Source organism: Dendropsophus ebraccatus, chromosome 12 (assembly GCF_027789765.1).
Source record: "Dendropsophus ebraccatus isolate aDenEbr1 chromosome 12, aDenEbr1.pat, whole genome shotgun sequence".
Taxonomy (NCBI): domain Eukaryota; kingdom Metazoa; phylum Chordata; class Amphibia; order Anura; family Hylidae; genus Dendropsophus; species Dendropsophus ebraccatus.
Window position 1 is genome coordinate 10,320,924 of NC_091465.1, and position 25,098 is coordinate 10,346,021.

Sequence of the window (25,098 nt, forward strand, 5' to 3'; positions counted from 1 at the left end):
TCAGGTTATCGACTGGATGGCTTCCAGCTTGCCAGGCCTCAGGATGCAAATGCTAACTCCGCACCCCCTCCATGCCCCAGGTTTAAGGAAAAAAAAAAATTATATGGTTTTTGACAGAGCGGGTCGAGCACATTGCTTCACCTACTCATTTTCCAGATGCTGACTAGCAGTCGCAGTGTCCCCTCCTTATGTCGCGCTGACCATGGCTTCGCCACGCACCAGTATTAGCACCTCTACAGATTCAATACTCACTGCTAAGTATAATTCACTGTCTGACATCATAGGTACATCTGTCTTTTGACGTGTACGCCATTATAATTTAGCATCCTACAAACGGCCACATACTGAATCATTGCGGTGTTAGTCAGATGTATTTTCTACAGACCCATCAGTTCAGGAACGGTTCTTCAAGCAGCTGAGCTTCAATCTGTCAGCTTCTCCTGACTGCCTGGTGCCGAGTGCAAAGAAAGTGAAAGCGTTTACAGCTGTGATCCCCAGCCTGTGGCCCTCCAGCTGTTGCAGAACTACAACTCCCATCATGCACTGAGAGTCTTCGGCAAGGCATTGTATTTTAGCCAGTGGGATGATTGATGCAGGTTGTAGTTCTGCAACAGCTTGAGAGCCATAGGAGAGGGGGGGGGGTAACACTGTAGGCCTCAAGGCAAATTCTAAACTGTCCCCCATTGCAATTAGAGGGCATAGTTTGACCATCCAGGCATGATGGGAATTGTAGTTTTTTCAACAGCTGGAGGGCCTAAAGTATGCCATTACCGACCTTTAATTCATAATATGATCATCCCTTAAAATCCCTAATAAATCCCATTACAGCTTCATTATAGTTACATATAATTCACCAGTGAAGAGAAAGATGTAAGAACTCACATAAGTTGTAGTTTATAATATTTATTAATAATAGAAAGTATAAGGAATGATGTTCCGGAGCTTGATGTCCGCTCAGACTTCTTCCATGATCTTACCGGCTGGTGGAAGGCGGTATGCCAGGTGTTAAGGCTTTTTCGTACAAACTTAAAATTGTATCCATTGAGAGTTTGTCAGAATACCTTTTCCACATCTGGCATAGGAAGCAGATACAGAGACAGGTGCAGGTGAGCAGGGCTCCCAGGACCAGCAGCAGCCACGTGCTCCAGGACATGCCACCTTCCTTTTTTCTTTTGCGGCGACGAGACCTCACCATGGCGTCTTCCACATGGATCTTATTCAGTGGGTGGTGGGTAGTCTGGTCTTCTTGTGGCTTTGATGTTACGTCCAGGGGTGGGGTCCATCCTTCCACCAATCTTCTCAGGGCTTCATATGGGATGGGCTCTTTGATGTTTCCCCTGTAGCTGCTCCTCATTGGGGTTATATAGACTTTGATTTTCTTTGCTCTTACGGGCTTCTTGGCCCCAGGATCTTCTATATAATCAGCAGTTTTGGTCCTCTCTTCCATCATTCTTCTAAGGGCCTCAAGTAGGAAGGCCTCTCCTGTATTATCCCCGTAGCCGCTTCTCAAAGGGTTTATATGGCCTTTGCTTGTCTTTCTTGGTGCTGGCTTTTTGCTGGGTGTAAGGGGGATCCTTTCTGTTATGGAAGCCTCAGGATCTTCCATATTGTCAACTTTGTTGTTGACATGTTCCATCTTCCTCTTTGGACACGGCCTGGCCTCTAGGTGACCACATAAGAGCAGGCAGAGGAAGAAGATGAAGCAGCCGTTATACATGGTCGGCAGGACTAGCTGCAGACCACAAGTACCTGGGTATTCCGGCTGTCAGATGTGGATGATTCTTCAGTAATGGACTTTATATAGCACTTGACCGTAGTCAAAAGGAGAAGGCGCTGGACACTGTTACTCTAGACGAGGCAGCGAACAACTGAGAGGATTCCAGGGTACATTCACTTACCTAGAGACTACTCTGTGTGACATCATCAGTGACACGGTAACATTACCAATGACATCACCTGTCTGTGTCATCACCTCATTAGAATATATGACAATGACCCTACCGATTTAATAGTGATATATATATATCAATGTTATTTCAATCTATAATATAATCTATATATATATATATATATATATATATATATATATATATATATATATATATATATATAGATTATATTATTGATTTTTATGATATATATATATATATATATATATATATATATATATATATATATATATATATATATCATAAAAATCAAAGTCTGTCTGTCTGTCTGTCCTTCTGTCTGTCTGTCTGTCCTCTATAGACTTCCAAACGCTTGAACCGTTTGACCCCAAATTTGGCACACAGATACATTGGGTGCCCGGGAAGGTTATTGCGAAGGTCCCGTCCCCGCCAGATGTACAGGAGGGGAGGGGGAGGGGAAAGAGCGCCCCATAGAGATAAATGGGAAAATCTCCTCACTGCAAACACAGGTGATATAATTAGCTGCAGCAGACACGGCAGTTGGAACCTTAGCAACCAATAGGATTACTGCTCTCATTGTCACAGGGAGCAATGGTTGCTAGGGAAGCTGCCTCACAACATCCACAGTAATAACTGGTAGACCCCCTACTCCATCTATACAGGACCCCCTACTCCATCTATACAGTACATGTATATACAGGATCCCCTACTCCATCCATACAGTACATGTATATACAGGACCCCCTACTCCATCCATACAGTACATGTATATACAGGACCCCCTACTCCATCTATACAGTACATGTATATACAGGACCCCCTACTCCATCTATACAGTACATGTATATACAGGACCCCCTACTCCATCTATACAGTACATGTATATACAGGGCACAACAGGTATACCAAACTGTGACTGGGTAACACTGCCACACCAGACCTGAGCAATACCGCCATACTGTGACTGGATAACACCTCCATACCACACCTGACCAATACCGCCATACTGTGCTGGATAACACTGCCACACCAGACCTGACCAATACCGCCATACTGTAACTGGATAACACTGTCATACCAGACCTGACCAATACCGCCATACTGTGACTGGATAACACTGTCATATAAGACCTGACCAATACCGCCATACTGTGAATGGATAACACCGCCACACCAGACCTGACCAATACCGCTATACTGTGCTGGATAACACTGCCATACCAGACCTGACCAATACTGCCATACTGTGCTGGATAACACTGTCATAACAGACCTGACCAATACCGCCATACTGTGACTGGATAACACTGCCATGCCAGACCTGACCAATACCGGCAAACTGACTGGGTAACACCGCCACCCCAGACCTGACCAATACCGCCATACTGTGACTGGATAACACCATCATATCAGACCTGACCAATACTGCCATACTGTGACTGGATAACACCGCTATACCAGACCTGACCAATACCACCATACCGTGACTGGATAACACCGCCACACCAGACCTGACCAATACCGCCATACTGTGACTGGATAACACCGCCATACCAGATATGACCAAAACCAACACACTGTGACTGAATAACACTGCCATATGGGTAAATACAACCCTACAGGTATACAGGACCCCAAAACTATACACTAAAGGTGCACGGGACCTCCACAAAACTATATACTACAGGTATACAGGACCCCAAACTTTACACTACAGGTATACAGGACCCAAAAACTATATACTACAGGTATACAGGACCTCCACCAACTATATACTTCAGGTATACAGGACCTCCACCAACTATATACTACAGGTATACAGGACCCCAAACTATACACTACAGGTATACAGGACCCCAAAACTATACACTACAGGTATACAGGAACTCCACCAACTATATACTACAGGTATATAGGACCCCAAACTATACACTACAGGTATACAGGACCTCAAAACTATACACTACAGGTATACAGGACCTAAACCAACTCTATAATACAGGTATACAGCACCTTCACCAACTCTATACTACAAGTATACTGGACCCCAAATATACTACAGGTATACAGGAACTCCACCAGCTATATACTACAGGTATATAGGACCCCAAACTATACACTACAGGTATACAGGACCTCCACCAACTCTATACTATAGTTATACAGGACCCTCAAACTATTTACTACAGGTATACAGGACCCCCGAACTATATACTACAGGTATACAAGACCTCCACCAATTATACACTACAGGTATCCAGGACCCTCAAACTATAAACTACAGGTATACAAGACCTCCACCAATTATACACTACAGGTATCCAGGACCCTCAAACTATAAACTACAGGTATACAAGACCTCCACCAACTATACATTACAGGTATATGGCACCAACTATATACTACAGGTATACAGGACCCCCGAACTATACAGTACAGGTATACAGGACCTTCACCAACTGTACACTGCAGGTATACAGGACCTCCCTCAACTATACACTACAGGTATACAGCCCCCCCCCCCAAATACACACTACAGGTATACAGGACCCCCCCCCCCAACTATACACTATAGGTATACAGCCCCCCAACTATGCACTACAGATATACATTGTGGGTATACAGAACCCCTCCAACTATGCACTACAGGTATACACTAATTCCACTGATTAACTCAGATGAAACAATACCTTTAGCTTGGCCTCCTGGGCACCTTAGAACAAATCTAATTAATGCACTGACACTTTATACCCAGGCAGCGCCGGGTACATTTTCTAGTATGTGTGTATATATATATATATATATATATATATATATATATATATATATATATATGTGTGTGTATAGATTAGTTACTTCCAGAGTGCCCCTTTATTGACCCATGACATTTATTTTCATCATGAGACCATTAAGGGTGTATTAGGTGGGCTGGCTGCATTTTGCGGCCTCATACAGTGCTGTCCCCAGATGGTTTCAGAACTCTATGGGGACTGTGACTTTGTCTCATGTTACACTCCACCACTTTTCTAACAGGAACTGTCCAGAGCTGGAGAGATTTTCTATGGGGATTTGCTACTACTCTGGACAGTTCCTGACATGGACAGAGGTGGCAGCAGAGAGCACTGTGTCAGATTGTAAAGAATCCACCACATCCTGCAGGACATGCAGCAGCTGATAAGTACTGGAAGACTTGAGAGTTTTAAATAGAAGTAGATTACAAATCCATATAACTTTCTGAAAGCAGTTGAGTCAAAAAAATATATAGATATTTTTCAGTGACTTTATTACAGCTCAGTCTAAAACCAATAGAATAAATTTGGATGTTTTTGTGCGGCGGCCTCTCCTGAGTTACGATGAATTGCGGTGATGTTTGTACAAATGGAAGATTCAGCGCCGCGGCCATCCCCATCTTTAGCCGCCGCTCACAGATTTTCTGTCAGACAGTGAAAAATGAGCTCGCTGACAGAGATGTTGTCGTGTAGCGACGTAGACTGACACGCATCACAAACAAAGCCCCGGCATTGATTTCCCCCCCAGCAAAGGGATCAGGGAACGGGAAGATATTAACTGAGAGATCAAATCAACGACCCCCTCAGCACAATGTCATGTGTCACAGCTGTGTCATAAAGCCGCCATTCTCTCCCATCATTCCCAATTCCTGGTAATCTCACCCGCCCCCCTCTCAGTTTTTATATTTCTGTTGTTTTTTTTCATTGTTGCCTTTTTTACTTTTTCTCTTTTTTTTGTATTTGACATTTTTCAGTAAAATATACATTTTATTATATACAGTGGTGCAGACTGTGCTTGTAATCCAAATCACTGTTAAACTTTTCCCATAAACAGTCATGTAAATGCAGACAATTGGTTCCACACCCCAAAAATATATTTTTTTAATTCTGAATAACATGTAAAACAAATGAAACAAACATTTAGAAACAGCTGAATGTGTCATGTAAGTTACTGTATAGTTTAGCAATCAGCATGTGGTGTATAATGTATAGAATCTGCATAAACCTGAAAAAACAGCAGCAGTTTATAAGTACAGGATGGGGCTCCAGATCCCCATAATGTAGTAGCGTAGTACAACAGGCTAGAATTACCTCCACAGTCCTGTCCCCCCTGATGCAAGCCCCAGCCTCAAGTGTATGTGCCACGATTTGGAAGGTGAGGGAGACTTCCGGGGTCAGAGTACAGAGCTGTAGACCCCGCTACGCAGACCATACCCTTCCCCCACTCCCGCTCCCACCCAGTACAGGGAGCTCTTACACCAAAGCAATGCTCTTAAACCAAGTCACAATCTTGAAAAACTGTGAGCTCTTCTTGCAAAATGCTCTCGATGTAAGTTACTCTTAAACCAAGGTACCATTATATGTATGTATGTATATATATATTTCATCATATACTGTAAATGACCTCATTTGCATTCCCTTTTAAGGCTGTGTGTTGGATGTGGAAAGTCCTCAGCAGATAAGGCTGTATTCACACTTAGATTTTTTTGGGTTTTTTTTGCAACGACAGATGGATAAACTGATTCATTTGTGTTCATCCATTTTGATCTGTTTTTCCATTGACCACATTTTTGTGAACAAAAAAAATGGATGCGTTGTGATCTTTTTTTTTTTTCTTTTTTTTTTATAATGGATGTCAATGGAAAAACAGATTTGTGTTAAAACGGATGAAAGAAACATAGTGTGAACCCAGCCTTATAGTAGCAGCAAAGCGGATGAGATTGGTAGAACTCAAATCACCTTTTTCCTGCAAAAAAACACATTGCTGATTTTTTTTAATTTTTTTTTAGCATTTACAATAAAGTACCGTGTCACCGACCTGTGTTTGTTACCACATGGAATCGCTGCCGCCCCCCCTATCATAAATAGATCTACATATAAAGTCTGTGTCTTAAATCAGTGCAGATTTACATGCAGAATTTTAATGAAGAATTTTCCTCCTCTTAAAAAAAGAGGTCATGCAGGCTAAATTTATTGTTTGACTCCACTCAGATAGGTCATAGGTCATCAATATCAGATCAATGACGTGCTGACATTTGGCACTCCATCTTTATAACATATCAAAATATATATATATATATATATTTATTTTGGTGACAGGTACACGTTAAAGGGGTTAGGGAAAACTTTTTATATATTGTTGCAAGTATATAGAAGATAATAGAGAGCCAATGCTTACTTCGCTTCCTTCCCCCGTCCAATGGGTCTCCAGGTCCCCAAGTGAATGTTTCAGCCTCCACCTCCAAGATGGACTCATCTCAGCGGTGACAGCCCGCTCAGCCAATCACTGCCCACTGCTCTGCCCCGTCTCAGTCAGTGATTGGCTTAGAGGGCTGTCACTCCCGAGAGGAGACGAGTCTCGGATGTGGAATCACTGCAGTCAGCGGGGGAAACTGGGGGAGCACGGTGAGGTAAGCATAGGATCTGTATTATTTTCAATATACTTGCAAAGATTAGAGATGAGTGAACCTGGGGGACCCTTGGGTTTGTCTGAACCCGAATGTTTGGCATTTGATTAGCAGTGGCTGAAGAAGTTAAATACAACCCTAAGGCTTCCTGGAAAGCATGGATACAGCCATAGGGTGTATCCATGTTTTCCAAGACTCCCTAGGGCTGCATCCAACTTCTTTAGCCACTGCTAATCAATTGCAGAGTGTTCGGGTTCAGACAAACCCAAGGGTCCCCGAGGCTCATCTTTAGCATCAATGTATAAAAAGTTTTCCCTTACCGGATAACCCCTTTAAGCAATTCCTTTATGTAGAAATAGTCACCACACATTGCTAAACACAAACTTTAGTAACTTTACCTGCTGCTCGCTCCCGCCACCATGCTTTACACTGACATTCAGGTCATACACAAGCCTACTGTTAAAGGTTTGTTTTTTTTTTGTTTTTTTTTTTATTGAATATAACTTTATTCCAATCAGTCGTTATCAAACATACATAAACTGTGACGCAGCGCAGCCCAGATAAATAGGACAGTAAGGGGTTATCCAGCGCTATGAAAACATGGCCACTTTCTTCCAGAGACAGCACCGCTCTTGTCTCCAGGTTGGGTACAGGCTTTGCTTCTCAGTTCCATTAAAGTAAATGGAGCTTAAAGGGGTTATCCAGCGCTACAAAAACATGGCCACTTTTGCCCCGCTCTTGTCTCCAGACAGGGTGGGGTTTGAAACTCAGTTTCATTGAAGTAAATGGAGCTTAATTGCAAACCACACCTGAGACCAGAACGGTGCAAAAGTGGCCATGTTTTTGTAGCGCTGGATAACCCCTTTAAGCTCCATTCACTTTAATGGAACTGAGAAGCAAAGCCTGCACCCAACCTGGAGACAAAAGCGGTGCTATCTCTGGAAGAAAGTGGCCATGTTTTTGTAGCGCTGGATAACCCGATTAATTGCAAACCGCACCTGAACTGGAGGCAAGAGCGGTGCTGTCTCTGGAAGAAAGCGGCCATTTTTTTGTACAGCTGGATATCCCCTTTAAGGGTACAAACACACACACACCGTATACGCAGCAGATTTGATGGTGCAGATTTGATGCTGTGTTCAGTTATTTAGATCTAATCTGCTGTGTATTTGTTGCGTATTTGCTGCGTATACAGTGTGTGTGTTTATACCCTTAATATTAAACCTTTCCAGCTGGACAATCTGATCTCTTATCACAGCGAGGACAACACAATTATAACTAAACCATTATTATAGGGGAAATGTGGGGTCTCCCTAAAATAACATTGAGTATTGGAAATAGTGCTGAAAATCCTTCAGAATAAAGCCTAGTTAACCCAATGACATGTATGTATTCACCTGTGATTGATGGCGCCTACATAGACACTGCAGAGCGGCCATAAGCCAATAAAAGCTGCGTATATTAGCCGTAGCGGTCTCTTGGTGGCAATATACCATTAGATTGACTGAGTGGCGTGGCATAGGTAAACGCATTAACCTATCTGCCCTGCAGAGTGTTGCTGCCCACCCTGCACTTACTGGGTACATGGTGACCCCAGGACATTGTCCCCTGTCACTGCCCGCTGTGCAAAACATCTTTCTATTCTCCAGCCCATTACTATCATACTTGCTGGAAGGTTCCGGCTCCCGGTGGAAGGAGAGCTGATAAATCATCTGTGTGTGTGTTTTTTTTTCTTTAAAGATAGAGAGATTAGTGTGAGAGTGCGGGGGGCAGGAGGGCTCCCCCCTGAGACGTGTATTTACACCAGATACACACACAACGCTCCGGCTCTTCTGTCTCTATTAGGATGAGAATAGATACAGGGACTCAGCTGGGCCCCGGGTGTTGCATCAGGGTCTGTGCAGCTCATCTGGTCCAGGTGTTGCATCAGTATGCCAGGACTCGGTGGAATGACATTGCTTCATGCTCTGCTCCGAGGGGAGGACACCGAGCTTGACTGTAATGAAGTCGGTGCTGAGGACCATTACCAGTAACCCATTATTTGCCGGAGCCCTAGAGACGTTTTCGCTGATGCTTGCCGATATTGCTTTTTTGTGCATGGTAGGAAAAGTATAAAAGCAATGGTGGAAATAAAAAAATTAATTTGCTAAAACTTGACTGTAAATGTACTGTAGCACCTCCACTGGTAAAATTAAGAATTGCACAGTTTGCAATGAAATAATTGGGCTGTTCATGCAATACAGCTCCCTAAAATTGCTGGACTACATCCCCCGAAATGCCTTGATATCCTTTTGATAGATCCAGTCAGTAAGTCTTCAGTTTTTTTTTCTGCAGCGCCACCACAGGCGAAATTAAGAATTGCATAGTTCCCATTCAAATCAGTGAGCTTCCCAGGTCTCCTATCAATGACTCCGGATCTGTTGCAGAAATACAACTACCATCAATTCCTGGCAACATTTGGTAAAACCAAAAACTCCTTGCCAAAGGCTGCCAGGGCACAATGGGAGTTGGGGAGCCACAGGCAGGATCCAAACGCTTACTTTTTTTGCACTCTGTTCAGACACCAAACAGTGAGGGGATGACAAATTAAAGCCTTCTGAGACCTGGGGTGAAAACCTTGCAGAGAGTTGGGTGTCTGCCTTGGCACCTCATAAGAGGTAAAGAATTGCACAGTCACCATTAAAACCAATGGACTGTCTGTTGAATGGAACAGTCTCCAATCTGTGGCTCCCTAAGCGTTTCAGATCCGCAGTTTTCAGCATGCCTTGACAGTCAAAGGCATGCTGGTAGCTGTAGTTTTGCAACAGTTAACTACAAGGTTGGAAACTACTGGTGTAACACATGGGCTTCCATGGTGAGAGATGCTTACCGTAGAAATTTTTTGCAAGACCCCACTAAGTAAGGTGTCCCTCACTTTTGGACAGCCTTTCCACCTTGCTGAGAGTGAACCCTGCCTCATCTATACTCAGCCTCAGCATTGATGTATATAAGGGGTGTATGTATGGCAGGCTTCCCTGCTTGCCTTGTAGTTTTCTTGTAAAGTGTAATTTGTGCTCTGGGGAGGCGCTGATGACACTGCAGCGTGGTCTTGCATCGCACCTCAGCACGTGGGTTGCCATCTTCTCCAGCTGTTTCTTCCCTGGAGACCAACACCTATTGCTTAGCAAACTGACTGAACCCACCAGGCCCAGTTTGTTTTGTTACTGTATATAGAAGTCAGAAATAACTAACACCACCGTCTGCACGCCAGCACCTCCATCGTATCCCACGTATATATATCAGTCCCCCGGGGGATAGAAAGTAACTTTAGTGGTTCTTCTACCAAGCAATATCCTACTCCGAGACGAAAAAATCACCAGCAACCTTCTATGGGACCGGAGCTCTAGGAAAGCTGGGTGACAACCAATAGGGTTGCTTATCCCACTGTCCTTCAGGACTCTAGGAAAGCTGGATAAGGCGGCGTTTTTGCAATCATTTTTTTTTTTTCATGCATTTTATGCAAAAAAAAAGTTGAAAAACATGATTTTGTGTGTATCTGATCTGTTTTGACTTCCATTATATAAATAAATATTATTAAAAAAGAGGATTAAAACACATTTTTTTTTTAGCATACACAAAAATGTGGTCGGCCAAGTTTTTAGATGCGCAAAAAAAAAAAAAAAAGCATTTTGATCCATTTTTTTTATTCTTTTCTATGATGAAAGTCAATGGTAAAATGGATGCACACAAATACATCTGGGTTTTTTTTTTTTTTTTTGCATAAAATTGATTAAAAACGGATTGCAAAAACGCAGTGTGAATCCAGCCTATTAACGTCTGCCAGAGGTAGCAGGGAATGGACCTTTCAGAATCCATGTTTTTGTCATCAACAGCGAACAGTAGCATGTGTTGGATTTCACCAGAGCATCTTTGTTCCCATTCCAGAATACATGCATGCTCAGCCAAGCCGAGAATGCATGTGTATAGGGCAGGGGTGGGGAAGCTTGGCTTTCCAACTGCTGCAAAACTACAACTCCCATCATGCCTGGACAGCCAAAGCTGGGAGTTGTAGTTTTGCAGCAGCTGAAAGGCCAAGCTTCCCTATCACTGCTATACGGGTTACGAGGGAGATTGTTGTCTAAAATATATGTCCAGCTATATCACCAGTCTTGTATCCATTTTGTGATATCAAGACCCCATATAAAGTTGTTGAAAAGCCCCATTGTAAGGATAACAATGGCTACACGTTAATAATTATTGCAATTTTGTTAATTAGTTGCGCACACGACTCCATTAGATGGTAACCATGTGTCTGTCTCTCTCTCATTTTATGACACATACCCCATAGGTATGTATACAGATCTCGCCGCCGGGCTGCCAAAGGGAGGGGTGTAAAACCCATAAACAATGTGATATATAATATTTTTCCCTCGCCCCTTTTAAATAAATACCGATCAGCTTTATGTTCAGAGACAATAGGAGCCGTTGGCTTAAATTTGCAGTTTACAGTATTTATGGCTGTAATATGAAGGTGCTGGCATCGTAATTTCATGCCCCAATGAGAAGAGCAAGGTCGAGGAGAATGCCTCTATCCACATCTGCTAACACACTAACTCATAAACAAGAGCCGTCTGTATCAGGTAGCACAGAATACGCTCGCCTAATGAAATACAGCACAGCTTTCCATTACTGTTAGTTTTTACTGTGTCGTCATTACGTGTAATTTATGTTTAAAAAATTCAATTTTATACAGGGCTCTGGGAAATAGGGGTCTTAGGGGTCAGCCGGGGACTTTTAACGGCTCTCTCGCCCTGTATGCTCTCCCAACTCAACCTTAACCCTCTCACCGCCGCCAACACCGACTCCTGCGGCATCTCGCCCCGGGGTCCCGCGGAAGGGGGGGACGTAGACTTACCACCCGGCCGGCTGGTGGCTAGTGAAGTGGCAATGTGATTCATTCCTTGAGATGCACCTAAGTATAGGGGCAGGAAAAGAAGAGCAAGAAATTGGATAGCAGCAGAGGTGGGTTTGTCATTTGGCTCTTATACCGGTTACCTTAGGATTATAGTTACATGGGACTGCAAGAAAAGGTGCTACATTATCTTTAGTCCTAGTTATGTGCATATGATACAGCTTCTTAAAGGGGTACTCAGGCAAAAAAAACTTTTTCTTTCAAATCAACTGGTGCCAGAAAGTTTTATAGATTTGTAATTTACTTCTATTTAAAAATGTCCAGTCTTGCATTACTTATCAGGTGCTGTATGTCCTGCAGGAAGTGGTGTATTCTCTCCAGTCTGACACAGTGCTCTCTGCCGCCACCTCTGTCCATGTCAGGAACTGTCCAGAGCAGCAGCAAATCCTCATAAAAATCCTCTCCTGCTCTGGACAGTTCCTGACATGGACAGAGGTGGCAGCTGAGAGCACTGTCTCAGACTGGAGAGAATACACCACTCCCTGCAAGACATACAGCAGCTGATAAGTACTGGAAGAGTGGAGATTTTTAAACAGAAGTAAATTACAAATCTATATAACTTTCTGACACCAATTGATTTGAAAGAAAAATATTTTGGCCGGAGTTCCCCTTTAAAGGAGGGTACCCCCATCTCACGATAGATGGATTGTATGATGATAGATACACTTTATGATCAGTTGGACCCCTGCTGATCCTGCAACATTACATCTCATTTACTTTGTCCACCACATACATTGCACCAATCAGCTGTAGCTGTAGCTGTTTCCATGCACTTAAATGGAGCTATTCTTCTGCACAATGGGTGACCAGGCCTCACCACTCAATCACTACTCGCAGCTTCTTCGTTCTCAGGATCTGTAGACGAGCTCAGAGCAGACCCCTACTGATCATAAAGTGTAGGCATGTGCTAGCTATATGGTATCGGTGGGGAATACACCCTTAAGACACAAATACAGCTCTGCTACATGTGTACATAAGAGCTAGTGACCTATAGACATTAGACCAATGCAGCGAAAAGACGTTAAGGTTTTAGGACCCAACAAATAATGCAAATAAAAGATCACTGACATCTGCCCGGGACTCTAATATGGCTGATGTTAAAGTCAGTGAGGCTGACCCCAAAGCCATGAAACTGGCAAACAACCAGCGGGAGACGACAGTACTAATGGCTCCCATTTTCTGTGCCGCTTCCTAAACTAAATAGCTGAAACCACAGAGCACATATATAGTGAATTTATCTGTTATAATATCCCCTCTGTCTATTTAATATCCTATCCATCTATGTATCTATCTCTCATACAGTTCATAAATAGATCTGATGTATGTAAAACTTTGTCGAACCATAGAAATAAATTACATTACTTATGTCCTTATTCCGAATTACAGGCTCTATTGTACTCCAGAGCTGCACTCACTATTCTGCTGGTGGGGTCACTGTGTACATATATTACATTACTGATTCTGAGTTACATTTTGTATTATACTCCAGAGCTGCACTCACTATTCTGCTGGTGGGGTCACTGTGTACATACATTACTGATCCTGATTTACATTCTGTAATATACTCCAGAGCTGCGCTCACTATTCTACTGGTGGGGTCACTGTGTACATACATTACTGATCCTGTACTGATCCTGAGTTACATCCTGTATTATACTCCAGAGCCGCACTCACTATTCTGCTGGTGGGGTCACTGTGTACATACACTACATATCCTGAGTTACATCCTGTATTATACTCCAGAGCCGCACTCACTATTCTGCTGGTGGGGTCACTGTGTAAATACATTACTGATCCTGAGTTACATCCTGTATTATACTCCAGAGCGGCACTCACTATTCTGCTGGTGGGGGTCACTGTGTACATACATTACATTACCGATCCTGAGTTACATCCTTTATTATACTCCAGAGCTGCACTCACTATTCTGCTAGTGGGATCACTGTGTACATACATTATATTGGGTTATTGTCTAATATAGTTTAAAATGGTTGGGGAAGGGGGGTGGGGATTCCGCCATAGCCGTATATTTTGGCCTACAAGATGCCGCCACATATAGGGTTTATTGTAATATTTCTAAATAAAGTCTTACAGTGAGTAAAATACAGTAAAGCCCTGTGATGTGTGCTATATACTGATGTGTGCTATATAGTGTGTATGAGAGTCTGGGAGTGTGTGACTGCCAGGCATGGCTCTCTGAGTCCTTGCCTTGTGTCCCCTCGGTGTCTCGCAGATTATTCAGCTCAGATAGCAATCAACTGGGAGACGCGTGTGTCTAATTTGCATTAGATTATTCGAAACAAAAAAAAAAAAAAGCTGCATTAGTCAGGCTGGTGATAAACAACGGCAAGGAGTTTATAATATCAGCCAACGCTGCAACGTCCTTCTCTCTCGGACGATCTGCTCTTGTTAACCTCTTGTCATCCGTCTGTTTTAGGGGAGGAGGAAGAGGGGGAGTAGATACAGGTCTCACGTCCTGTGAATTACATAGATACACTGCAGGTTAATAAATGTTCACAGTGACTGCTGAGACAACAGGTCACCTAACACTGACATGTGCCGCGCCATATGTATATTAGATATAGTTACTTATGCCATTGTTGTAGTAAAACTGTCTTCTGGCGTCCCCCTTTATAAAAGGAAAAAGAGTATTCCTCATTTCAGATCCTACTCTTTTAGATAAATGACATTACACATAGCGGCAGTATAATAGTAGTTCTATTCTTGTATATAGGAGGCAGTGTTATAGTAGTTCTATTCTTGTATATAGGAGGCAGTGTTATAGTAGTTCTATTCTTGTATATAGGAGCAGTATTATAGTAGTTCTATTCTTGTATATAGGAGCAGTATTATAGTAGTTCTATTCTTGTATATAGGAGCAGTATTATAGTAGTTATATTCCTGTATATAGAAGCAGTATTATAGTAGTTCTATTCTTGTATATAGGAGCAGTATTATAGTAGTTATATTCTTGTATATAGGAGCAGTATTATAGTAGTTCTATTCTTGTATATAGGAGCTGTATTATATTAGTTCTATTCTTGTATATAGGAGCAGTATTATAGTAGTTATATTCCTGTATATAGGAGCAGTATTATAGTAGTTATATTCTTGTATATAGGGGCAGTATTACAGTAGTTATATTCTTGTATATAGGAGCAGTATTATAGTAGTTATATTCCTGTATATAGGGGGCAGTATTATAGTAGTTATATTCCTGTATATAGGGGGCAGTGTTATAGTAGTTATATTCCTGTATATAGGAGCAGTATTATAGTAGTTATAGTCTTGTATATAGGAGCAGTATTATAGTAGTTATATTCTCGTATATAGGGAGCAGTATTATAGTAGTTATATTCCTGTATATAGGGGGCAGCATTATAGTAGTTATATTCTTGTATATAGGGAGCAGTTTTATAGTAGTTATATTCTTGTATATAGGGAGCAGTATTATAGTAGTTATATTCCTGTATATAGGAGCAGTATTATAGTAGTTATATTCTTGTATATAGGAGCAGTATTATAGTAGTTATATTCCTGTATATAGGGGCAGTATTATAGTAGTTATATTCCTGTATATAGGGGGCAGTATTATAGTAGTTATATTCCTGTATATAGGAGCAGTATTATAGTAGTTATATCCCCTGTATATAGGAGCAGTATTATAGTAGTATATCCCTGTATATAGGAGCAGTATTATAGTAGTTATATTCCTGTATATAGGGGGCAGTATTATAGTAGTTATATTCCTGTATATATAGGAGCAGTATTATAGTAGTTATATTCTCCTCTATAGAAGACAGTAATTTCTTCTTAATAGGCGCAGTATTATATAGTAATTATTGTACTGTCCGCTGAATGTTAGGGCTGTGTTATTGACCATTGCCATTACAACTTAGATATGCTTTTCATGTCTGCTGTAATGTATACTTTTCACACACCTGCTTAGACACCTATATCCAGCCTATGGCAGCACCTACTAATATTAGCCTTATCCTTTACCAGTGTCACCAGACCTATATTACACGCATCTCATTCATTGCTAATGTTATAGTCCCCTACAATCTGAGCAGTCACTGCACTTGACTGTACATAGTAAGCAGTAAGATCTTTATATATATATATATATATATATATATATATATATATATATATATATTATAAACAGTGAAAAATTCCAATGGAGTACTCATTCAAGAGTCTCCACTGATTGTCCCATACAAAATTTGAATATGCAAAAAAGGGGTCCGTGGAGCCTCATTTACTCGTCAGTGTGGAGCAGGATTCTGGCTACTGGAGCAATGATAAATTGACCAACAAAACACAACAATCACTGAACTCAGGGAGAACAGTGAAAAATTCCAATGGAGCACTCATTCAAGAGTCTCCACTGATGAGGCTCCACGGACCCCTTTTTTTGCATGTATATATATATATATATATATATATATATAGTATATATTTTAGAGATGAGCGAATCGGGTTCGAGTCCATCCGAACCCAAACTTTCGGCATTTAAATAGCTAGGGCTGCTGAACTTGGAAAAAGCTCTAAGGTTGTCTGGAAAACATGGATACAGCCAATGACTATATCCATGTTTTCCACATAGCCTTAGGGCTTTGCTAATCAAATGCCGAAAGTTCAGGTTCGGATGGACTCGAGCATGCTCCAGGTTCGCTCATCTCTAATATATATGTGTTACTGATACTTATTTATGGATTATAGTATCAATGTATTTCTTATTAACAAATGTGCTGACGTGTTGAATAGATATCATTCTAGGGTCCAGAAAATTATATATAGGTTATAGGTATAGGTAACCCCAGGCTAGTTTTGATAACTACTTGCTGTTTTTCACATTGTACTATGTTCTGAAATACTCTGTGCTGCTCTAAAACCTCTCCCACCACGGAGACCAATCTCTTGCCAGTATGTGGCGCCTTGTTCTCTCTAATATAAGGAGTTATCCCCTCTGTCAATAGGTTATAAGTTGGTATGATGAGTAAACCACATCCAAGTAGTTGTGAAAACATCACTGTTTTCTTTTTCCTCTATAACCATTATGGTGTCCTCTATGTCACCATGGTTACAGACTACAAACCCTGTGTAGTCTGATCATGCACTCATATTTCCTCCCGCCTGTCCCCTAGATGGTGGACCTGAAAATAAGACAATTTCACATTTTATTCACACAAATGACCCATCTACCCCACCTTGAGGGGAAATGTTGAAATATGTGCTAAGAGGTCCCTTTGCACCTGAAGATTGCCTACTCTAAGTTTAGACCAACTGATACTTTGCTTAAAGTGTGGCAGAAGTTTCAGCAAGATTGTGACTTATTGTGTTTCACTGTGTGTAGTTTTTATTACTATAAAATCAGACTTTGCAGGGTTCATTTGTAGTCTGTTACCATGGAGACACACAGGACTGTGTAAAAAGTTGTAGACCTGAAACTGTGGAAAAATTTCAATCAAAACTGGTTGCAAAATTAGTTTTTCACATTGAGGCATTAAACAAAAAGATTGATTAATATATGATTATACTTATTTAATGGGGTGTTCTATTCAAACTTCTTCACTATCAAGGCCTTGCCAAAAGACTAGGACCCAAGGAGGAGGTGACTTAAAGTGGCATCCCACGCAAACATAACTTTGATATGTTTCTGCACATGGTGAGACAAATAATTCCTTCCATACTTGTTATTATCTATTCACTCTCCTTCCCCCAGTTCTCAGCTGCTGCTTTCTGCTGAAGACACAGAAATCTGTCTGTGAGCCTTTCTCTCTGTCTCCCCCTCCAACCCCCCCTTCTGAGACAGATGATGTAAACAAGTCCTTGACAGGCTTTATCTGAAACATTGTTGCTTCTTTGTAATGCTGAGAGGATTATTATGTGGTCAAGTTGCTCATGAACTCTCTGTGAGGTCAGGTACTTGTTTACATCAGCCATCTCAGAAGGGAGGAGGGGGAGACAGAGAGAAAAGCTCACACACATATTTTTGTGTGTTCAGCAGAAAGCAGCAGCTGAGAACTGGTGGAAGTATGGAAGGAATATGGAAGGAATTTTTAGCCTCACCATGTGCAGAAACATATTAAAAGTTATGTTTGAGTGGGATACCCCTTTAAGTCACCTCCTCCTTGGGTCCTAGTCTTTTGGCAAGGCCTTGATAGTGAAGAAGGCTGCTGGCATTTTGCTGCCGGGACTATTTTGTATTCTTTTTGGCTTTTGCTCCTTTTTCCTATAATCGCTCAGTGTGTGTTTGATTTCCTTTTTATTTCTCCTTTTGTCATAAAACGTCGACTTCCTCTCTTTCCTCTAGTAATGATCCGCGGTTACGAGCTCCCTCTTTACATAATTAGCTTTGGTTAGTTTTCTTTCTGTTTTGTCTGGTTTCATTGCGTCTTTACGTGAGCTGAATGAGGGGCGCCAACCTTTAACCGTTGTCATCGCTCGGCACATCCTGCCCGCTGTCTTCCTCTTTTGGCAGGGTGGAAAGAGTTAAAGGTCTTTGCGCCGCCACCATTGCCATAGCTGATGATGATGATGAGCTGGGTTTGCTGTTGATGGGTTACATGGAGGGGAGTGGTTGTGTGGTGTATTGAGCTCCGAGCCGCGGTAATAAAACCGTTGAGAAATTAAGCAAATTGAATGAGAAAATCAAACCTCAAACAATATCCGCGCGCCGAGTCTATAAGATTGAGCGCGATAGTTTATTGCCCTCCTCGTATATATATTAAAGTGACAGTGGCATAATGGGATGGCGCTCCTGCGCACATACACACTGGATCTTGTATCTCTTACATGAATTTTCCCCGTTTTTTTCCTTCCTCCTTAGGTTTAAGCGATGAAGAGATTGAGTTGGCGCTCCAGCAGTCTGGCACTGCCCACGATGATCCGCCCCCTCTGGGTTCCACCGGCTTACCCCACCCAGGGCCACCGCACCAGTTGGCAGTCCAACCCTACCGTGAGTGGCATCCTATGCTTACAGATTTCTACGTGAACACCATTTTGCATTCATAGAACGTGCATTTAATTCCTAAACATCAAATTTCATCCATTGAAATAAAATTTGCTCAGAAATAACTTTTATGTGGAGCGCGCCTCCGCCGCATAAAACAAAGTCATTAAGATAATGGAACTATTTTATGGTCCTTTTTAGGGTTTTGCTGCCAGAATCCAATTCTTTTTTTTTTTTTTTTTATTTCGTAAAAGTTACTTTTTTCTTGCTGAAGTGTCCACTAGGTGGCGCTGTTAGATTTGTGATTATTTGAGGGGTATCTGTATGTGACTTAGTGTGGAAATTCGCTGAAAGAATAGAACTCACTGGAGTTTTGCAGCCGCTTATTTATCACCTGTCCATTAGTCCGCATACAGAATTGCTGCTGGTGGTGTAGGATGACTTGGCTGTCCTTTTCCATGCCAGTCCACAAAGAAATGTGGCTGAGCTGCAATACCAGAAACAGCCTGTGAATAGGTGTAGTGCTGATTTGAAAAAACTAGCAATATTTTTATACATTGGACCAGAGATGGGGAACCTTCGGCCCTCTAGCTGATGCAAAACTACAACTCCTATCATGCATGGACAGCCAAAGCTCCACTTTTCTTGCAGATCAAAGGTGATTGATCCTTGCTATTCACAGCTTTCTGATTAGCTCATTGTCAAGAGACTCATCTAACAAATTAGGATTGTATCGAGTGCCAAACCACAGATCGAGACAGAGAGCCCCCCCAGACTCCTCCAAAGTTTTGGCAGGATAGTTTTCCAATAGCCCCATGTTTGACACCACTGGGCCAAAGTGTATGGTGGCTTCCTGACTTCCCCCTGACAGATGATGGAAGGTGTCACCTTAATTTCTCATTAGAGTCAGATACTAAAACTTGTTCTCTTATTCCAATCTATTTCTATTTTCTGACTAATTTTGCCTGAGCTGTTTTTCATAGCATTTAGTGACATGCTTTACAGCAAGACTCATGGACATAGACGACAATAGACAGATGCTACCCCCTTGAGATGAATGTGAAACACTGAGTGTGCTCTGTGACCTGTGAAGAGGTCATTCCATAGGTAGCTGCTATTGTCTCCTCTATCTACTGGTGTCACATGACGCTGCAATGCTGTACATATCACTTTACAGCTGCCTCCTCTTATCACCACAAACACAACACGAATTCTCAGTTTAAGCCCCTATTCCACAGGGCGACTGTAAGGAGCAAAAAAGCGCTGTCAGCAGCGAGTGGGTAAGTGCGTGGGGGGGGGGGGGCTAGATCGTCCGGGCAGCCCATAGCATATAGCGGCGGTCTGCTGCCGCCGCTCCTATTCCACGGGGCGGCGGCAGAAGATCGTTGCTGTATGAGTCGTTTGTCTTTCAACAATGTTGAAAGACAAACAACTGCAACGATCAGCCGACATCGTTTATGTCGGCTGATCGTTGCCTTCTATTACACGGAATGATTATGAGCCGTAACGGCCGATAATTGTTCCATGTAATAGGGCCTTTAGTTTTAGCCCCAGTGTTGAGAAAGAAAACTGCAAGATATCACGATTATTTTATAATATAGATAGAAAAATGAAAAATTAGAAAAAGTGTCACCAAAAATTCTTAAAAAATATGTTTAGCCTAAAATTTTTATTTAAAAAATAATTAATTTTCTTATGACACCTGCTCCTTTAACTACTTGACCCTTTTGTTCTTGGAAAGTTAAGCCGTTCCCCTTAAAATGCCATGCCAGACATTCAGGTGTATGGGGAGATCAGATTGAAGATTGTATTTACCAAGGCAGTACGTCTTTTAGTGCTCCTGTGTTACACTGCCCCCTCTGGCGGCTGCGAGATAGGAGCAGGTCCTACGTATGAAATGGCCATCTAAGGTCTCTGGTAATAGGAACATAAAAAAAAAAATTAGGACTTTGTATGTGACTGTAGTAGAAGCCATCATTTACACACAGTCTATAGATAGTTATGTAGAGGTATAGGAAGGAATGCTATAAGCTCTGCAGAGGTGGCGGCTGCTGAACTATTACACCGAGAACTTTCCGGGGACGGGCAGGTTTATGAGCAAACTCCAAAGTCCCCGAACGTAGACCGAGTGTATCTTTAAATGGTGACCTTTTCCGGCACTTTTGTGTGATGTGATGTGCGCTGTTCAATAAACCCCTGTCAAATATCATATCCTGACCCTATTAATTAATTGTAAATCAGGCCGGTTGTTTGCGAGGGGGGTGGAAATCATAATAGATGTGTTTTTACTAAATTAAAATGTAAATGTAATTACCCCATAGATTGTGAGTGAGGGAGGGCGGCGTTATTAATATTCTGCTTCACGGTCTCCTTGGCAACGACCTCGCCCAATCCCGAGGCATCTATTAGTAATGTGACAAAATTTGTGTTTTTGTTGTTTTACTTTTTTTTTGTGGATTTGCATTAATATATAATATCAATTTTATTTTTTCAAAATCTGACATTTCTAGATTGCATTAACCATTAATTGTTAATATTAAAAATTAACCCTCTCAGCCTAATGCAGCCTAGCCACACGGGAGCCACGCTGGATCCCCCCCACCTTAGTGGTCCGAATAGAGTTAAAAAGGAAAATGTTGATTAATCCCGAGAAACGGGACTGATAATAATGCTGATAAATGACACCGAAATTACTTTTTGCCTGTAATTTATTACATAAAATATCTTGTGTTTGACATGCGATTAGTCGCCGGGTGCATCAGTCAGACTGATGTGGATCTAAGGAGGAAAGTCTTAGCTGTCACTCCCAGCCGGGAGAAGCTTAAATTGTGAGAAAAAAAAAATCACATTAATTTCCTTACAGATTCGCCTAATTGCCAAGCAGCGGGGAAAAAAAAGAGAAAAAGTCAGCGGCACACTATGTTTTATTTTCCCCCCGTCTATTTCCCTTATATAAAGCTTATATATTTCTACCCTCATACCCAGATGAGAGCATAAAATGTTAGTCCGCCAGTGCATATTAAATAATTCTCCTGCCGTTGTGTGTATACAGCTCCGGAAGCTCTGCTTCTCAGTAGATAGTTAAAGACTACAGACAAACTCTAGTTGCAGTCTGATCCAGTCACACTCCTTTATCTAGTTTATGTTGCTTTTAGGGTGCCAACATATTCCAGGGTGTTGTGCATCCGACCATGCCCACCTCCGAGCCACTGCGCTCCCTTCCATCTGACCCTAAATTTCTTGGTGATTTCCCAAATATATGGGGTAGGAGGACAATCGAGAGAGACTAATGCATGAGTGCAGGATCAGACTACACAAGGTTTGTAGTCTGTAACCATGGAAACACATCGGTTTGTATAGGAACTGTAAACCCATATGGTAGTAAATTGTCTATTTGCAATAATGTACTGAATGTTTGTTAGACAGGAAAAAAGGATAGAGACTAAGGCCGCGTTCCACATGTTGATGAATGAAAACAATGCCCCATGTGTTCAGCAATGGCTGTGCTTCCTATGTGTGTAATAGCCCAGACAGCGAGCGCGGAAAGAGGGGGAAGTGAGAGCTGATCTGACAGGTTGGTGCTCGCTTCCCCCTGGTGTAATACAACACCAGCTCCATTCATTCTGTATGGGACGTGCCAACATCCCCAGACCTCTATACATTGGCTACTTATCATCTATCCACTGACGTTTTACCCTTGGGATATCCTCCTTTATTAAAGAAAAATCACATGGCTGACCGCGGGTGGAACTAAACTGCTGACTGATTCCACAGGCAGCCAACCAGACTTTGTAGGCAGCTTTATAGAGTGAAGGAAGTGCCGTGAAATCAATAGTCGACACAGAAATAGTTAAGAGAAGTATTTGACAAAGTTACTGAACCTTTATGTAAGTTGAAACCATGAAATGTTGATAAAAGTGGAATCGCCCTTGAAGTCAGAGCGCCATTGTTTTCCTGCCTGCTGGGTGCTGCTGTGTATCCCCCTCCCTCTTACACAGACACAACTTTACATCAAACTTCATTTTTACAAAATTCTGAGACTTTTCTACCTTTCCGTCTATCACCTTCTATGGCCGCTGCTACTTCTATACTTCACCTGTGTTATCGCCTTTTTATCTGAGCGTTCTGCAGGACTTAATCTGTCACTTTTGATACTAAAGAAAAATGCTAGTAAGACGCGGTTAAATAAGTTGTTTTTGACATTTTTCCATGTACCAACACCCTTGGGTGTGCCACACAGATTACCTAGCAAGAAAAACTGGTGTTCTGCCTCCTGTTACTGTTTTAGGGCTGTTCTCATGATGGAGAGTGGAAAGCAGGGAGCAGAATCTATCTCAAATTGATCAATTAATTTATCAATCTGTTTATCAGATATCTATCTATCCTATCTATCTATCTATCTCCTATCTATCTATCTATCTATCTGTTTATCTATCTATCTATCTATCTATCTATCTATCTATCTATCTGTCTATCTATCTATCTATCTCCTATCTATCTCCTATCTGTCTCCCATCTATCTATCTCCCTATCTATCTATCAAAACACAACAATCACTGAACTCAGGGAGAACAGTGAAAAATTCCAATGGAGTACTCATTTACGAGTCTCCATTGATTGTCTTTGACTCACAGGGGCCACCCTGGTGTTTCCCTATTTAGGTCCCAAAGCTCACAACAGAGTGAGGACCTGAGGGACTACGTATCAGGGTGGTTTGGTGCTCTCCCCACTAGGAGGCACCCCTTGTCAATGGGCTTCCTTCTCTGGAGAGAGGGATATCTGGCTATTCCCGTGTTTTGAGACTCGTAACTGAGGCTCCACGGACCCCTTTTTTGCATATCGATCTATTTATCTATCTCCTATCTATCTATCTATCTATCTATCTATCTATCTATCTATCTATCTATCTCCTATCTATCTATCTATCTATCTATCTACCTATCTATCTATCTCAAACCTGTAAGCTGTTAAATGGGTTCTCTGGACTTATGGCCCTATTCCACGGGTCGTTTTAGAGGAGCAAACGAGCGCTATTAGCGCTCGTTTGCTCCTCGTTCCCCGCTCGCTGCCGCCGCTATTCAACGCGGCTGCAGCGAGCGGGTGAGTGCGGGAGGGGCGGCGGGGAGCTGCGGGGGGGCTGCCCGGGGGATCGCTGATCGTCCGGGCAGCCCATAGGATATAGCAGCGTCTGCTGCCGATGCTCCTATTCAACGGAGCGACGGCAGCAGATCGCTGCTATATCAGTCGCTTGTTTTTCAACATGTTGAAAAACAAGCGACTGCAACGATCAGCCGACATGAACGATGTCGGCTGATCGTTGCACTCTATTCCACGGAACGATTATCGTCCGTAGCGGTCGATATCGTCCGAAAACGAACGATAATCGTTCCGTGGAATAGGGCCATTACATGACTCATGGCCTCTGCATAGATTAAGCCATTGATCACTGTTCGGAGAGGTGCTGTCACCCACCACCCCCGTTATTTAGCTGTTCGGCACCGGCACTACAATGAGGGGTCAGGAGCCTGCGCTGTTTATTGTATAGTGGTGGTGTGGGGTAACTGCAGCTTAGTTTCCATTAATTTTAGTGGCAGCTGTAGTTAACCAGCCCCAACACTATACAATGAACAGCACAGGGCACATGGCCGCTCGTTGTGTATTGTGGGTGATGAGAACACCTTTACAAGGCCAATGGTGAAAGGAGCAAGGCTGCAATACCTTGTACCACCACTAACAGTGCAAAATAAATAGACTTGCCTCCATAGTAAGCATTGGAGAAGCTACACTATGTGCCATGTGCCCTTTAAATGGCTCGGAGTTGGCCCCCCCACTTATCTAATATTTTAGGGCCAGATAACCCTCTTCA

The 25,098-nt window shown here is 42.3% G+C and overlaps 1 protein-coding gene across 3 annotated transcripts in view; it reads left to right on the forward strand.

The window, feature by feature from the left end:
* The window catches only part of PEX14 (peroxisomal biogenesis factor 14), a 99,424-nt gene that overhangs the window by 60,264 nt on the left and 14,062 nt on the right, over positions 1 to 25,098 (forward strand). For all 3 annotated transcript variants that reach the window (XM_069948143.1, XM_069948144.1, XM_069948145.1), the window contains exon 4: positions 19,110 to 19,238. In XM_069948143.1, the coding sequence (XP_069804244.1) occupies positions 19,110 to 19,238 (129 nt within the window). The remainder of the gene's footprint in view (positions 1 to 19,109; positions 19,239 to 25,098) is intronic.